This window comes from Carassius gibelio, chromosome B10 (assembly GCF_023724105.1).
Source record: "Carassius gibelio isolate Cgi1373 ecotype wild population from Czech Republic chromosome B10, carGib1.2-hapl.c, whole genome shotgun sequence".
Taxonomy (NCBI): Eukaryota; Metazoa; Chordata; class Actinopteri; order Cypriniformes; family Cyprinidae; genus Carassius; species Carassius gibelio.
Genome location: NC_068405.1, coordinates 20,148,418 through 20,167,116, shown reverse-complemented (window position 1 = coordinate 20,167,116; position 18,699 = coordinate 20,148,418). Strand labels below are relative to the sequence as shown.

General features: G+C 39.4%; 1 protein-coding gene across 2 annotated transcripts in view; it reads right to left on the bottom strand.

Moving 5' to 3' along the window:
• The window catches only part of kirrel3a (kirre like nephrin family adhesion molecule 3a), a 144,403-nt gene extending 128,659 nt beyond the window's left edge, over positions 1-15,744 (bottom strand). For both annotated transcript variants that reach the window (XM_052567391.1, XM_052567392.1), the window contains exon 1: positions 15,339-15,744. In XM_052567391.1, coding sequence (XP_052423351.1) covers positions 15,339-15,396 — 58 coding nt within the window. In that variant the 5' untranslated portion in view covers positions 15,397-15,744. The remainder of the gene's footprint in view (positions 1-15,338) is intronic.
• Between the last annotated feature and the right edge of the window lie 2,955 nt (positions 15,745-18,699).

The window sequence follows — 18,699 nt, the reverse complement described above, 5'->3', positions numbered from 1 at the left end:
AGGGGGCAACGGGATTATGGGATGTGTAAACAGACAGTTTTCAGCAGGAGCTGAAGTCAATGTAAAAATAGAGCATGACAGCGTGAAGGTTTTTTTTCTCCATCAAATATAAGTTGTGCTCTTTGAAGTGCTCTGGTTTAGAGGAACCTGAGGCAGTTTATTGTAATTATTTAACACCAGACTGCAGCCGACAATGTATTTTTCATGTTTCCACGACAAATTACACCGTAGACTCAGTGGATAAAAAAGACACAGAAAGACTCATTTATTTCAGTATCTTTCCTTTTGTTACAGCTTAATTCAACATGTTTATTCTTCAAAGTCAAAGTAATTATTTGTTTTTTGCATCGTCTAAAAGCAAAGCATGCTTTGGATTTTTGGTATCTGTCTCTTGTTGAACATTTGCGAACATTTACAGACTTAATAACATCCACCTTTTAGGGCAAATAAACAAGTTTGGTTGCAAAGTATTTTATTTCTCTGTGGTATAATGTTTAATATGCAAATATCCAGTGCACTGCAAGAATTGGGTCTTCATAAGACCTCGAGCTCAAAAATTCTCAAATTCAAAATGTTTGCTGGCGTGCGACATCCTGCTTTCCTTCAGCCAGTTTTACACTTCACACTTTTGCTGACTCGCTTTCACGCCCCAGCAATCAAAGCCAAAGATCAAAACAGCACATGTCCAGCATGTCTGACGCAGCTATAGGAATGACACAGCTTGTCTCGTCCAACTGGCCAGAAAACAGAGCCCAAGAGAAAAGGCCAGAGCTTTTGAGTGTTTTAGAGAAGCCTGCGCCAGCGAAACTGCGAGTCCTTCCAAAGGCCGAAACCTTCATATCTACGCCTGATCTGCAAAGGCTGCAAATATGTGTGCTGTCTTCTACAAATAGCACAACATTCACATCTACAGTACACATTCTAGATAATCTGTGATTATACATCATCTAATTTCTATAGTACAGTGTTCGCTACAAATTATTAAAAGCATTCAAACACATGGCACATAGTTCAATGTTAAGACAAAATCACTTCTCCTTCTTGTTGAGATAATTATCACAAGCTCAACATATGTATCTCCTTATAAGTTATTTAGTAAGAAACTGTCAAGAATTACAAGAAAAGAACAGTAAATGCAAAAAGACTTAAGGCAATCCTGTGTCATGAAGCAGTGAAGTAAAGTCAAGCGCCGGGGTTTGCCCTGTAGCATTAAGAGCTCTGGGGAAATCTCAGTGTATTTGACAGCTCAACAATCCCCTCCTCTCTCATCTTCCACAGTGCATTTACTGACACAATCTCCAGCCGATTCTACTTAATAAACCCAGTAACGTATAAGGTCATGTAAATTCCTTAAACTATGTTCTTTTATTGATGAAATGTTATGAAAGAGTTATTAGTTGAAAATCCGTTTCAAAGAGTAATGGCTCTTTTGATCAAGTTCTTTTCTGTGAATAAAAAAAACAAATATTTGCAGTTGTCATATGTAAGAAAAATGAACAGAAATATAGCCAAGCAGATGACAAACACATAATGATGTTATGAAGCAGAATCAAATCAAAACTGGGAAACCTGGAACAATCCTCAGATGTCAAAATGGTTTGTAAAAATGTATAGTCCTCCCAATTCACGTTTGTATGAATGGAAGTCGATGGAATGAAAAGCGTAGTGTGACCTGCCCTTAAAATTTTCCAATTCTGTCAAAGCCATGGCCTGGTGATTCAAATCTGGATCACATCATTTTCTGACCCCATCCCCTATCATCCTTCCACTCTCCAATACAGAATCAATGAGATTGTAGAAACAAATACAACTGAAAAGAAAACTAACCCATTAATCCAACCCTGCTTTCTCAGAAGGCATGTCAGGAATGTGTGAGCTTTGTGTGTGGAAGAGAAATTGTGTGGCTAATGACCATCCTCCCCTTTACCCTGTAATTCAGCGATGAAGACATTCTCTCTGGCCAGCAAGAAAGAGGAGTTCAGGGCAGATGGGTTAAAGAAAGAGCAGTAGCGCCAGCACAGAGTCCATGCTCTTCAATCTGCCAAACACACAGCAAGTCAATGTAGAGCAGGACCCCGTAAAGACAGATTAGAATAGTACGAATTGCGAGAAAGGGGTAATGCAGAGAAGTCTTAAGCGTGAGACGGTTTCTGAACTGTGTGCATCTTGCAGAGGAAGAGGTTTTCTAATCATCCAGTTCCAGAAGCCCCGAATGACATGTGATTCTCAAAGACATTTGTCTGTCAATGATTTCAAAGGAAGCATATGTCTGAACCTCTCTGTCACGTCAAATTGCTTCACATTTAAATGTCTTGACAGGTTCTGTAATTCCACGGGCACAAGCGAGGCTATTTGTTGTAGGTCTATGGCACTGCCCAGTGGTCAAAAGACTGAGTTTGACAACTTGAGCTTTAACTATATGTTTTTCTGAAGCATTTTTTCCGTCATAATTCACATTTTTCCCAGTCAACACATGGATGGATGCTTTCTTCTCACATCAGCTCTCTTTGCCACAGGAGATTTTCTTCCCTTCAGCTTGACCAGTGTCAACTGACAAGCTAAATTAAATGCTGTCTCCACTCTTTTTCGCACCTATGCCAACATTCGTACTTTTCACGCCCCTAAAAGCCAGGAGTAAGCGTGCGAGCACACACTCACGGGTCCCTGGTGTCCATTTGCTATCTGGCATTAAAGACCCATCACAGCAGAGTGTCATATCTCCTTGTTTGCCCTCTGTAGATGCTTTAACTCTATCACTGGCTTCCGTCTCTTGGACCCTCTGGACACTAGCGGAATTAAAACGACAGAGATCTTCTGAGGTACCCCGGGTTTGTCCTACATCACAGGCAACTGGAGGAAACCTCACTGCGCTCCAAAACAACCTTGCCATGGGCTCGATGCCCATGCGTCTGCCTCAGATATTAAGCTGTGACCTTTTCATATTTTAGTCTTGGACCATGTTTTTATGTTTGTAAAAAAAAAAAGAAAAAAAGAATGGACGAAACCCCCTATAGTAAAGTTAAAACTGCTTCTCCTAGATTGAAATGAGAGCCCGATTTACATGAATAGTTCAACCTAAATAATTGTATTCCTCATTTACTTGATTTGATGTCATTTCAAATGTGCATGATGGAATACAAAAGAATATATGTGGGACCACAAAAAAACCAGCAAAAAAAACATTGTATGGGTCCAAATGACAGATTTTTCTTTCATGCCAAAATCAGTAGGATATTAATTAAAGATCATGTTCCATTAAGATATTTTAGTACATTTCCTACTCTAAATATATAAAAACTGAATTTTTGATTAGTCATATGCAATGCTAAGAACTTAATTTGGACAACTTTAAAGGTGATTTTCTCAGTATTTAGATTTTTCTATCCTAACAAATCATACATCAATGGAAAGCTTATTTATTCAGAGTTCAGATGATGCATAAATCTCCAAAAAAAAATAAAAAATAAAAAATCCAGAACTGTCAATACAGTGGATAACAATAACCTAGATAACTTGGGAAGCACACAGAATCCCTTATCTGAACAACATGTTTCATTTATATCACTTTAAAGGTCCTGTTCTTCGTGATCCCAGGTTTTAAACTTTAGTTAGTGTGTAATATTGTTGTTAGAGAATAAATAATATCTGTAAAATTCTAAAGCTCAAAGTTCAATACCAAGCAAGATATTTTATTTAACATAATTTGCCTACATAAAATGACACGTTTGGACTACAGCCCTCTAGTTCCTGCAGTAATGACGTCACTAAAACAGTTTTTGGACTAACCTCCGCCCACATGAATACACAACAAAGGAGGCGTGGCCTTGTTGTGCTCCAACGGAGAAGGAGGAAGAGCTGCGTTTGTGTTTGTCACCATGTCGTCGAAACGCTGTTATTTTCATCTCGGAGTCCAATCATCTTTATTTGCCCTTCCCAGGGATGCTGTACTTGGAGATTAATGGTTAAAATTATAATCCACATGTAAAACTATGTGCAGCACATTTTGCTGAGGACAGCTTCCTCAATTTCAATCAGTTTCATGCCGGATTCACACAAAGATTATTCTTGAAAGATGGAGCAGTTCCCTCTTTGTCTGGAGAAGGCGTTGTTTATGGACCACAACCGGTAAGTGTATTTTATTATTTAAGTTGGTGAGTTTAACAGTTTCTGTAACTTATTACACAAAGGGCAATGCTGTTTAGCTTTGTTAACTAGATGTTAGGGCTGTGAAAAAAAAATCAAATGTTATTTTCATGCGCATCTCGTCACTCAGTACAAATGCTCCTGTGATTATAAGTACATCTCCAGCACATGCTCCTGCCCACTTGTTTCTCAAAACTAGTCCAAAACTAGCCCAATCACGTTTCCAGGAGGACAGCGGGTGCTAAGCTGGTGTCGAATCACAACACAGGAACCACTGGCACAATCAGAACTCGTTACGTATTTCTGAAGGAGGAACTTCATAGAACAAGGAAATCATCAACCCGTTTTAATGACAGTGAAAACAGTGGTATACAAATAGGTGAATTGTATGTTTTTTTTACACACGAAACATGAACACACGTTATATTGCACACTGTAAACACAATCAAAGCTTCAAAAAAAGCACGAAAAACGGGACCTTTAATTATCCCTATAAATGCAAGAGAAAAACTTCAGATTGTAATTTTTGCATAATATTTAAAACTGTCATTACACATGTGTTAGGCCGGGTTCACACCGCAAGCTGCAGCAGAGCAGAAGCAGCGCGTATTTTTTTCGGCGCCTATGTTAACAGATGAGAGCGTTCACACCGCACGCAGAGGCTGCGCGGCAGAGCGTAGCAGAAGCAGAGCAGAAGCAGCAGTGCCGCGATCGTTTCAGCGCTGGGTCTATTTTTGCTGCTCTGCTGACGCTCAGTTAAAGTGAAAGTACACCTTTGATAGACAAAATAAATATGATTTCACACAAAAAGTGCTCTAACTGCACAAATAAAGCACATCTAGGGTGTTTTAACAAGAACTAGAGTATGTTACGAAAAGGAAATTATTATAAAAAAATTATGTATAGAAGATAAAGTGACCATGGCCAAAATGATCATGATCATGGCCAAAATACACATGTACTTAAACGAATGTTGCCCAAAATTTGCATTAATGATATCTACTGTGTTCTTAGCAAATTACATTAAAAAATTATGATATTTTAAACCACATATTTTTCAATTTTTTAGTATATTTTTTTTCATATATTGTTTTTTTTCTTTTTCTTTTTTTTACAAAATCTGTTAAAGTACTTACAGTTCTATCCAAAAATAGACATTTTGCCGAAATACAAAAACAACTTTAAATAATTTATATTGCTAGTTTAGCCTTGGAGATTTATTTATTATTAGTAGTTGTCGTATTCTTTTATCTAGGACTATATATTGGCAGAAGAACGGATGTCGTGCTGACAATCATAAACAACAGCACGTGGTGTCACAGGCAGTGGTCTTCAGAGTGCACCTGGAAAGACAATAATGGACGACACTCGTCTCATCGTGGAAGTTGAGAAATATCAAGTTCTTTATGATCCACACAATGTACTTTATAAAGACTTGCAGGAGAAGGAAAAAGCATGGGATGAAGTTGCAGCGGCTCTTATTGCAGATGGTAATACATTTTATAGTGTTTTTGACGCTTTCGCTGGCACACGAGCAAACAACTCAATATTTGATTCAAAATTGATTCAATTGGAACCATTCATTTACAATTTCTAAATTACACATAAGCACACAAATAACAAAAGCAGGTGATACATGCATTTATAATAAACAAGTAAATGCTGATTTCAAGATGAGCAGGAAGTCAAGGCTGTGAACCATTTACAATACACATAATTTAAAACCGTTTATTAAATTGGTTTTCAGGGTGTTTTTTGGTAAATTTGATTGCAAACAAACCCAGTGACAAGATGGTAATATGCACCATGTTCTCTCCTACGTCGGTTAATGGGATGAACCCAAAGTCTGCGTCTTTTTAGTCTCCTTAATAACAAATATAGCGCAATGGCCTTTCTTCTATCAACAACACGTATACTGCACGGAAAACAAAGACAGCAAAACAAAGATCCAACAAAAGTAACAATGAAATTATTAATTAAAAAAGCTTCTTGCCAAGTCTTTTTATTTAAATGTATTTTAAATGGGGAAATAAAGCAATGCGAACGTACCCATTATAGAGCACTCTGACCAAAATCTGCTGTTCAGTTGCGCGCTGCCTCCGCTGCCGGTGTGAAAGCAAAATAGGCGCGCGCTGCTTCTGCTCTGCCTACCTGCTGCTAACGCGCTGCTTCTGCTCTGCTGCAACTTGCGGTGTGAACCCGGCCTTAAGGTTACTGCAGTATATTTTAATTAAAGTAAAACTATTCACTTTTTATTATTTCATTATTAACCGGTTGGGTCCTAGCAAAAATCATTTTCAACAGTATTATTGTACTATTAATGTTTTTGAAGATTAAGTGAGCACAAGATGATGGCAAAAGTAATCTAAAAAAATAATAATAATAAATAAATAAATAATCATGCACATCAATTTTGTCATTATCCAGTAGACCTTTCTATTATTCAAAAACTGTACTGATATATCATACATCCCTAATTCAAAATGTGTCTTTAAATGAATTAAATTGAAACTTAGGCACATATGCAACTCTACTAATGATTTTCACATGAACAGTAACTTCAATGGAATTATTGAAGAAAGTAAGATGAAAAAAAAACAGCTCAGGTCAATCCATTTTTGCAGCCAAGTGTCTTTTTCTGGAAGAAAGTTCTCAGATCTGAAAGTTACCATGTGCTTTTATAGTACTTAGAAGGAAAAATGAGATCTCTCATAATGACCCCTCTAAAAGAAACATAACTGATCACACTCCAACTCTCCTGAGCTACAGTATAGAAGAGCTGAAAACTTCCACTGAGTCTAACAGGATACTCAAACTCCTTAAAGACTGTTTGCACCTCAAAAGAATGTTTTTTTGTGTGATAATGGATCAAAATAATGAGTGAGAGAAGACGAGAGGAGGTGTAAATCCTAATACGCTCAGCAAGGAATGAGTTTCTATGTTTCTCAGCTCAATATGACACCTGGAGTGAGAGCAGATATATGATAATGTCTTCACGGAGAGAAGATGCATGAAATGAAAGTCCAAAGCTGTGAACGATATTCTAATGGACTCTCGTGGTTTTATTTGTTGTTCAGAATGTTTTCACACCTTTAGTCCCATTTAAAGGAAACATGCAAGTACGGAATACCATTAGTCTTGTCTCCCTCTTTCCCCGTCTGTTGTCATCTGTACCTCCCAGCTGATAATTTGCACCAGAGTCCCATTAGGGATGTCTGAACACGGCAGTCCGCCTTTGCTATTTACCAAACCTGCTTCCATCATCTTACGCACAGCAGAGACTGGAGCTGGACCATTAGCACTAGGACGTGGAACCCCAAGGGCCAGAAACAGGACCACATACCTGGTACAACCACCAGCTCAGCAATACGTGCCATATAGCAGAGCTACAAATGAATTCAGAGTGAGCAGATATATGGGCTGCAAGCAATCAGGAGCTGCAGGGGTTCAGGAGAATGCGGCACCAAGTTAAAACACCCTCCTCGAAAGTTTCCCAGCCAAGAAAAAGGCTTCAGATTAGCCAGAGTGTCTCCAGCCGAAATTCTCTTCTACCTGAAAAATGCACTTCGGGATGATCGTGCTTCAAAGCCAAAGATGATTTAGCAGGACTCCCAACCCTTCGCACTGATGCATGTCCCTGAAAAGGAGCTTTGCGGATGTTCCTAAAACTGCTAGGGCTGTGGAATCGACAATAAATGAAAAAACATCTTCAGACATATAGAGCATTGCCTCTGATTTAGAAAGTTGTAAGTGCTGGAAGGCCACCTACATTAGTCACATCCTCTGGGACCTTGATCTTTAATAAGTGTAGATGGTGTTACATCATTCCATACGCTTAGGGCATTAGATGGCGCTCATGTGAGGACCTCTGACGGAGAGCTTATTAATTATGTATTTATGCTTTATTAGGGCCTATGGGACAAACCTGACTCTCTAGTTTTGTTTTCTAAAATGTTTATTTGTGCAAAAGCATTGTAGTTGCCTGAAAGTGGCCCTCTTTTGTTTTCCTCTATAATAGATTCATACCTTAAATGGAAGATAAACAACCACATACAGTCAAGGCTCATGATAGTCAATTCAGGGTAATGTATCATTTCATGCAGATTTTCTACCGAGACCCTCCGAGACGCACAATAATTCATAGCAAAGAGCATTTTATTCATTTTTTTTTTGTTGGAAATTGTTGATGCAAGTATAAACATTTAAAGCTACAACATATTCCTCTCGCAGTGCTTTGGAGAAATAACTTCAGCTGAGGAGTTCGAGAAGGTTTAGCAGCCTGAAGGGAAACATTTCGGCAGCATGAAAATACAAGCGCCATTCTGCTGTATATGAACCTCTGAAGAAATAATTTTCTTTCCATTTAGCAGAGGTCAGCTGGACTCTGTGGTTGTCAATAAATATTGATGTTTCAAGATTACAACTGCACTCTCCGGCTCTCTGTTGTCTTTGTTGTTTCTGCTGAATAACTATCAATACCTGTAAAGTTGAGTTATTGTTAATTTTCTACCTCGAAATATATATATATATCTGTTATCAAGATGCTGCAGAAACCTTTTGTCTCACAAAAGAATCAAACTCTTCCTGTCAAAGTTGAGGCATGTCTGTCAGCTCCTTCTCAACCTTGTTTCATCTTTCTCCAGCAATCTAAAAAAAAATAAAAAAAAAAATAAGCAGCTTTCAAACAGGAAATGGAGCTTTCAGTCCTGAAAAGCTGTCAGGCAAGAACACATAGTCGCTTTCAGTCTCACCTGCTTTGCTGTACCTCAAGCGATGTCATTCGACAGATGAATAATTTTCAAAGCGCACTTAAGACGGGGTTCAGCCTACTGGCTACTTTTAAAAAAACTGTGCTCTTTAGATCTGTCTGTGTGCTATCTGATCTGACTTCATGGCTTTTATAAGATTACAGCCCAGCCGTTCTTCATTACAGACCATTATCAGTATTGATAAGGTGAAAATAAACTGCACTTAGCTCAGATTTTCTGTTTATCAACCCATACTCGGCTCAAACCGCAGATGACTGACAGGATCTTAACAGAATCTTGCATTGGCTCCAGCGTCCTACATCGCTTCATTCCTTCGCGGGACGTATCTGAGATTAAAAGAAGCTGGTTTTGTGTTTTTTGGCTCACTCGAATCAGGAGGAGTCAATTCACTCAAGCTGCACCATTTAGCTTTGGTCGGCGGCCAAGCAGGCGTGCCGGACGGATGCGTCCACGCATCATGTGTGAGTTTCAGTGCTGCTGATTGAATAAGAGTTCTCCTTTATTAAATCATGGCACCACAGCAATTGAGGCAGCCATTCAAAACGAGCTCTTCTTAATGTACAGATGGCCTTGTTTACTGTGCTGAAAAAGACACGGCTGTATTGCGCTCAACAGAAGTTGCTCAGTTGTTCCGAGGTAGTCTGGGGGTTTAGACGTGAGTCAAAGACAAACACTCAGACAGCTGAGTCTCGGGCAACTTTATTTTTGATTTCTGAGTGAAGGAATGATTCAATTTCAAGGTTTTATAAAAGCACAGTCTCACAGGCTTTGCCAGATGCATCTTTATCTCACTTGATTTCGCAAGACAGAACGCGAGGGAACCAGTCTGCTAAAACATCTAAGGTTTATACAAGTCTCCAACAAACAATTACGTCTATTTCAAGAGTTGCCACAAAGGCTTCTTGATTTCAGACTAGCGGGAAATAACTCATTGTTAGTGAAACATTTCACATGTTTTACAGGGATCGGACCACTGCAGACGTCACCACACACAAGATAACGAGGTTCTGCTAGTCCAGCGCTCGGGTCTCCGGAAAGTAAACTTGGGTGTTGGGCCTGTTTCAAGAAGAAAATTATTAGAGGTTCTTTATGGGAAATGCCTTAAGGCTTTCAAATCTGCCTCGAACAAAGAGAGACAACACAGAGACGCATGCTGAGAACAATTATTATAAGCTCCCGTGGCGACTACTTGCAGTTCCCATCAAAAGATGCCATCAAAGCATTCGGTTTACTAGCACGAAATAATGAAGAAGTATTAACCGCGCCTCACGGGGTTCAGATCACACAACACTCCCGACAGAAGCCTTCCTCTGCAGTAAAGCATCTTGTGTTGTGAAATTGGTCACTCTGAAGCACACCGTCAGCCTCTTATCGCAAATGTGTCCACAGAGCGATCCAGGGACTTGGAAGGTGAAGTTACAACGGCAGCTGTTAATGATGCATTGTTACCCCAGAAAAACATACACAGAATTATCTAAAGGTAAGAGGACAGTAACCCCACCCTCAATCGCTGTTGTGTAGTCAAAAGATTGATTTGCATTTAAATGAGCCAGGCTTATGCTTGTATTGTGGCACTCATCCATGCTGCGGTAAACAGGCTCGCTATGTAATGCCACCAGACTCCAAGCTCCAAACCTGTCAATCCAGGTGTGCAATTGTCCGTGGCATAAATTTCCCGCAGACACAGAAACCCTTATCAGATCAAGCGCTTCACATTCAACAACATAAATCCGAGTGGAATTTGCCAGGCATATTTAAGTCTATCTCGCAGAGTCTGTCAGCACGACAACCAAACAACTGCATGCAATGTGACGCAAATATGTGGCAGCGTCACATTGATTCATAGCCGCAATACAGTGCAAGAATAAAATGATGCTGATGTTTTTTTAAACTACCCCCTTCAGCAAATTAGAGAGCGAAATAAATGATCAAATGATTGATTGTGCAGAGCGAGGAAAAATAAGCTCATATACACACAGACGAACTGCCACCCACACACACAGCAGGGACCCTCACACACACTCACACACGGGGTTGCTCATATACAAACATGTCAAGAAATGACTTTGTTATTACCTGCTTAGATCCCATTAGGCCTGTCAATGCTTCAGTGTGGGTGAGGAGGAAGAAACTTTGATGGAAAGTGTTAAGTGACATTTAAGAAAATCTGACAGCCTTCGAGCTTTAATGTGATCTAATTAACCCGGAGACAAGTAGAGCAGCGTGTCTACACTCCCAACTGTCAGTTTGCAAGATGTACGGTGGCCAGAAACACTGATAAAATGTAAAAGTCTTGGTAACAAATAGCCTTTCCTTTTTCTTTTCTTTTACAAATGCTGTCCATGCATCTCGGGCGGCATCTGTGGAAATGCTCTGGGAATGATGGCCAAGCCATGCAGCGAAAATAACACAGAGCTCTTTTTTTTTTTTTTTTTTATATCTCTGCCATCTCTCTGAGTTGTGATTTTCTCTTCACTTATTTATGGGCTAATCCATCTCTGTCTGCCTCAAATCAAATTACATAAAAAACAAATAGAGGAGAGAGCACATAGAGGCTGACCCCCATTCGCATGGGCCGAGTCGAAGTCGGGAACGCACTCCGCCTCATTCCCGGGCTGACCCGGCCTGAGTCGAGCCATCACGCTCAACCGGACAGCAAGAGGGATGAGACCAGCTGGGAGAAAATTGGTGTTTACCTGGGTGCTTCACAGAGCAGATTACACTTAAATACCACATTGCAGGGTGAAGCTTAAATGCAGCTTTGAGGCTGTGGAGAGTTCACAGATGTGTGAAATAAAAGAAAGAGGTGGGAGGAAATTTAAGCTTCAACCAACTGAAAGAGATATACAGCCTTGCATCTGTAATTCCTGGACAAGCTGTCCTTGGAAAGCACAAACGAACACTATAATACTGCATTATGAACATCAATGGAGGCTTTCTGGATTTTCAGTATGAACAGAAATACAAGTCTTTTAGAGGTGACCTTATTATTCCTTCTATGTTCAGGTTGTGACAATAAAGAGTGGCTGATGACCCGGGGTCAGCGTCAAAGCTGTTCAGGACAGTTGACAAAATTCACATGGCTTTAAGTCTTGCCAAATGCAAACATTCAAGCAATGTTAAACCATTCAAGTCTGATGAGGAAGAGAACTTAAGCAAACTCAGATCTCACACAGTCTGAGATAGTTTTCTGTGCAATCGCTTACATAAAGCCACCTCTCAAACGGCGCATGCATGGGTACTAAACGGAGTTCTCTTTTGCATTTTATCACACTTGAATAGACAGAATTATGCCAAAATGTCCACCTTGGTGAATATCCTCTCAAACAAAGTCAGTTATGAATGTAAAAAGTTGGGATTAAATAGGATGTATTAACATATTGAAACTGTGCATTAGGTCTTAAAATGACCGCAGTCTAATATATATCAGTTTATATTTAATTCATACAGTGAAGAAGACTTTTTATTTGATGATTTAATTCTTCATTTTCTGTAGTATTTCTTACCTTAACACTACTGTTAAACCAAACTATAAATGTTTATTTCATTTGTATCTTTGTACTGTTGTATTTATTTGTGCTTTTGTTAGCCATTTTGTTTTTATTTTATTAATGACCGTTTACTTGTCTTGAATAATGTTTGAACTTTATATTAGTTGATAGCTTTTGCTATGGTGCCAAAACTGGAATTGACAATTGTGACATTTCATTTGTATCTATAATTTTTAAGGCTGCGACAACCTTATTTATTAACATACAAAGTTGCATGGGTCAAACATTATGCAAACAATATCTTAGTTCCAGTAAACATTTTGGCATGAAAATAAAAAAATCTGAATCACTAGGCCAACCAGACCAACAGAGAGGTGTTAAGTTAATTCACTAATATCTACAATTTAGTTGTTGTAACAACCCTATTATTAATGTGAACAATACATTTTTTATTTTTCTCCCAAACAATGTTTGGCAGGGCATGTAAACAATATGAACCACTGGCCCGACCAGGCTGACAGAAAAAGTCTGAGGGTGTAGAACTCTCATGAAATAATATAATCTGGAATTAAAAAGAAATACACATAAAGGCACTCAGTTTCCAGCATTATCAGAGTGCCACAGCTGTAAAAATCTAGCCTACATAATACAACCCAAGCCGCTTACAGACAAAAGGCCAAGGTAGCTTGTCAAACAACAGCCAAGATGCCCCCACAGTCCATGTTTTATGAAAGACAAGCTCTGATTACAATATAATTGTTAGCAAGCGTTGACAGCATCTTGTATGGCAGCATGTGGGCTGCACAAAACTGTGCAGTGCTCCACTGCCCCCACGGCTGCAAGCCACTGCTGACAATGCTGATGGTGTTTATGACACTTAAAGAGGAAACATGATGCCTTCTGCAGCAATCAGGAAGTTGTGGAGTGCGGTGGGCGGGATCTGGGAAATTCAATATTTGCTTAGTTCAACACACTGTGACTCTCTGTGACGGAGTTAAAACTGAAACATTTTTTCAAGAGTTGCACTCATTTTGGCAACCGCTCTTGAGTCTCTTTGAGCCGGTCTGCCCGAGGGTCCGTTTCACGGGGTCCTTGGCTGCTCCTTGTTCGGTGAGAGCTATAAGTGGAGTCTGGGCCAAGCGTGAATGAGATTGTCCCTGTCGCTGCGGGGGAAAGATCTGCTGCTCCCCCTCACTGCTGGGGAGACAGCGGGGCCGTGGCACAGATAAAGGGATCAGATGAAGGGTGTCAGATCGCATCGACTTTTCCTCTCCTTCTGTTTCCCTGGACACAGCACCGTGATTCAACTGGCAAGAGATGCTAAATAAACCCGGCGTTCATTTGTAACACAAGAGTTGGCCATGGTTAACAAAGCATCCCCAGGGACTGGTACAAACACAAGTCTCATCTGATAGCATCTCGGCTCACCAGAGGAATAGCTTCTCTGACGGCGAGTATAAATAACCGTTACTGGGATTAATCTGTCGCATGGATGGCTGGAAGAAGGTGATCGTTAATTTTATGCATAGTTTCGAAACTGTCCATGAAACGTATCTCGGCTTGCTGAGATGCTGTCAGGTAACACGAACTTGATGGGAGCAGAAGGAGGGTTGCAGCATATCATCAGTGTGTAAACTCGAAGTTCTGAGCTGATGAAGTGCAACGCCATGTGCATATGGCGTAAACACAACTCTGCAGCAAAACTCCTGTCAGTGTTTCCTCTCAGGTCATAAAGAATGATTTTCAGACTGATGGCAAAGCACTGCCTCTCAAGACTCACACGAGGGAGGTACAAAAAAAGAAAAGAAAAAGAAACAGCCCTGTGAGGCTTAACATCTCGGCAAACAGTCTCATAAAAAGCAGTAATAAACCAGAAAGCCTCTTGAGATTTGATGTTCATTCACTCAAGTGTGCATGCGGGAGCTATACCGGAGGCTTTATTGCCAGTTTCAGATTCAAATGAGGAGTTTGGCCCATGCTGGACCTTAAATGTGAGTGTTCAGGGGTTCGTCTGCGGGTTATTTCAAGCTCACACAATCAAACAACACAGAATCTCAAATGAGGGCTGAAAGGAGTGTCAGACTGTGATCTCTGCCGTTATATCTACCCAAAAAAGCTTAGATCACCAAAGAAGATGGAAATGGTTAAGAATGGATTCTAACCTAAACAAAACCCTTCAAAAATTCACACATACTGTACACATCTCACCTTCTGTTAGATTTTTAGGCAGGAAATATTTCAAAACTGAATAGAGGTGAGCAAATTGGCTTTTTAGTGATGGGGTGCAAATTTATTGATTTTAGCAGGGCAAATTTCAATGCAATAATTTACGCTTAAATTATTTTATTTTTTTATGGTTTGCTGCTCAGACAGTTTCTGTTTTCAATCGTAAGTTTTCTGGTTAACGTGAAAATTAAAATCATATGGACCTTAATATATGTATAAGCAGGAAAAGTTTTTGTTGACTTTATTTTGAAGGGTTCGAGTTTTAATCAGGGAGGTCCGAACCCCCAAACCTTCGCATGCTGCTTGTTTACGTCTGATTAAATATACATTCCTAAATCAAGTTACAATGAGCACTACACATGAAACCCAAAGAAAAGTTGCAAAGTAATGTCTGCACTGATTAGAACAATATCATGTGGTTGCCATGTCCGTGACACAGCTGATGCCGCAAACATTGCAATATAAACCTAAAATAAAACAGGCGAACCACCACAAACTAATACCTTAGCATGCGAAATACACAAGACAGGTAACACTACAAATCATTTAGTAGCATATATATATATAATTATTATTAGTTTATTTGTTTTTCAGTAAACAACATCCCATCATGTGGTCAGGCACTCTGCGTCTAAACGTCTAAACGTTTTAAAGTAACTGACAGGTGAATATGATGGGTAGAGTATTTGTAAAAACTCCGTTGACATACCGAACCCGAGCAGCCCGGGGATCATCAGCAGCAGCAGCAGCAGCACCGCGGGGCGCATCGCTGGAGTCGGTGAGGATCTCTTGGTGGTTACCGAGGCAGTGAAGCGCGCTCACTGCGGTCCTTCAAAGTTAGGAGCGCGTTCTTCCAAACGGTCTTTCTTTTATTTTTGGAGGTCCTGTCCTGTTTCTTTTCTGTGCTCTTTCTTCTTGCTTGTACTAGTATTAGTGCTTAAATGTAGTCTATATGAGCTGTTCATGCGCTGTGTCTCGAAGACGGTGTGCGTTCTCTCACTCTGCCGTTCAGAGCGCATCAGTGTCCGGCTCACTCACAGTTGGCTGGCTCCATACTCTCTCACTCTCTCCTTCACTCAGCGGAGGATGAGGCAGGCGTGGAGAGGAGAGCACTGAACTGCTTTGCTCCTCCTTCCCCCGTCTCCTCCTCCCAGCTCCTCATAGAGTGTCTCTGACACAAGTAATAGACATACAATATGATTTAACGAATTAAATTATCACCATTTTCAGTTTAGGAAAGAGAGCTGGATGGTTTGTGAACACCGTCGTTACAACGCCGTGCCAAACTGAAGCAAATTCTTGAGGTAAATGTTTTTGTTTTGGGGGTTTCAGTGTCTTACCATCGCAATAATGTTACGGGATGCGATGGTAAATCATACTAACTGAAATAAATAAATAAATAACTGTAGTTGGGTTGCAAACAGACTATATACTGTGATAACCCAATCAGATAAACATCTTTGTTTGCAGTGTCTAACCTCTGAAGACCGTTGCTATTTAAATTGTCCTCGTGAGACTGGCGCATTCAAACTTGCTGAGTTGTAAAAAGGAAAAGTACAAAAAATAGTTGGTTTAAAAATAGCATAACTAGTACCCCAAATGGATAGATAACAAAGCACATTCACATTTTCACTCAGTTTCAATGAAAATTAAAAGCTGCAAAACAAAAGGGCTGAAAAAGTTGGGCTAGTTGGGCTAAAAATAAGCTAACCAAACATCTGTAGATAAAGCAACTAATCTGTCCTGCTATACTTTTTTGTACTTGCTGGTTTGTTAAAAATAAGAAACCACTTACCAAATAAAAACTAGTCTAGTTAAAAGTAACCCAACCGTGCATAGAGATAGCTTTTTGAAAACTTTTTGCCAACAATTAAAATTGGCAAGTCTTGTAAGCTCTTCTTGACAATTTCAATTGCTTGTCAGGGTTCAATAAAGCACAGGCCAAAGAAAAAGGATTTTTCCTTATTTCAGATTTTATGACAGCTGCAAATTCTCTTATAGGACGATGTGACAGAACATGTGTTAGCTATTGATTGTATATAAATACAATACATTGCCCAAAGGTATTTCTTCAAACATTCTGGATTCATGTTTCCTTTTTGAAATCAAAGAGGCTGACTGACAGAATGTAGGTTGTGCTACCTACCTCCTGTCAGGACATATCAGTAAAACAAGCAGAAACCGACACTGAAAACTCATGTCTTCTCACAGTTTTACTGACTACTCATTATAGTTGTGCTACTTTTCTTTCTATATATCTTACTGGTTCACTGTGTATGTAGGTCTTTTTGTGGATTTCTAAGTCTTTTTCCAAAACTCAGACTCCATCCTATGAAGAATGATGATAGAAGCAATGCTTGCACTTGTTTTAACTGCCTTCCTCAGTCTTTTCATGAACTTCTACCCAACCTGTTAGCACACTGCTGTTAATTAAACACCTCTGGACTGGGCTGATGGTCATCTAAAGCTCAATTAACAGCCTATAGATATTTGCTTCTCTTAAGTGGTTTTATTAAATTAACATGCTGCATATTTGAGTCAAGGCACAACTTATATAGCTTAATATATAGGCTGGTCCTTTACATTTCCTAGCATTACCCCAAACGATATTTTATGCACATTTGAAAAAAGTACAAGATAATTTTAAAGCAATAACAATTTTGTCAGGTATATTTTACATACATGCCCACATAAACCAAAATTAAATTTACACTACAGACATTATTCGTGCCAAAGGTCCCCTGAATCTGACTTTACTTTGAATGAATGAGTTCCTACAGTATCATACACAAACTTATCTCTTTTCTTGCTTCATTTACTTGCTATCAAACTGTGGTGCAACAGACGTCTGTTGTGACAGACTGTATGTGACTACATGTTCACCTCTGACTGTGTCTAAATCTCAGTTTAATAACCATGTCATCATGACATACTATGTTTGTTATGGCTTTATTCCTCAGTGAATATGCCATCATTTTTGCAACATAATGTACAAGCTCATGAATTTCTGAATATCACATTATGAAAACATACTATAGCGAGTAAGCTGGAGAAACAAAGGCTTCCTCATTCATGGTCTATTCTTATTTAGATATAATAGCTTTATCGCTATTTATCATCAACAGTACTCAGTCAGTTCATTACCAACCATTCAGTTAAAGACATCATGAAACAATGTGCCCAACATAACTTTTATAATCTGACATGTTTAAAATGAAACAAGACAATATGAGAAAAACTGTAGGGTGGGATGTAATTTTATCCATAGGAAACTGACAGGATCGTAAAAATTAAAGTGAGGATTTGAAAAATACAAGGAACTGGTGAGATCAACCTAAAATGTTTCTTTAAAGGGGGGGTGAAATGCTCGTTTTCACTCAATATCCTGTTAATCTTGAGTACCTATAGAGTAGTACTGCATCCTTCATAACTACAAAAAGTCTTTAGTTTTATTATTTTCATAAGAGAAAGATTGTCTGTACCGATTTTTCCCGGAAAAACACGACCGGCTGGAGGCGTGACGTGTGGGCGGAGCTAAAGAATCACCAGCGCGAGTAGGCTTTTGCGTTGAGAGTGTTTGGAAGCTGTGACATTACCGTGAGGAAAAAAACATCATACAAAACAAACCATGGCTAACAGTCAGATTCAGATGTGGTATGTACTGAAACTGTATATATTTGCTTAGCGATTTTGGAAAATGACTAAGTTCCTCTTTGTCGTCTTTTTTTTAAGCTGTACATGTGGAAAGTGCAGTTTGATGACAACATCGCATGTTGTTTACTTGATGTGTTTACGCGCCGATAGCTAAGTTAACAACACAGAGATATTTGAAGCAGTTTTACTCAACGCCCTTTTTCGTTGGGACTGCATTATCCTTAAGAAATAAACGATATGCAAATCCGGCGTCAAACTGGGCCTTGTTTGTAAAACAAGCATCTTCGAAATGCAGGGAACAAACACAAACACTTGCACAACTCCGTTGATGCTCTGTAAAAATAAACTCCATCCACTGGTCCCTTAATGCTGTTTTTTTTTTTTTTTTTTGGTAATCTACGCAGGGTTGTCTTGCC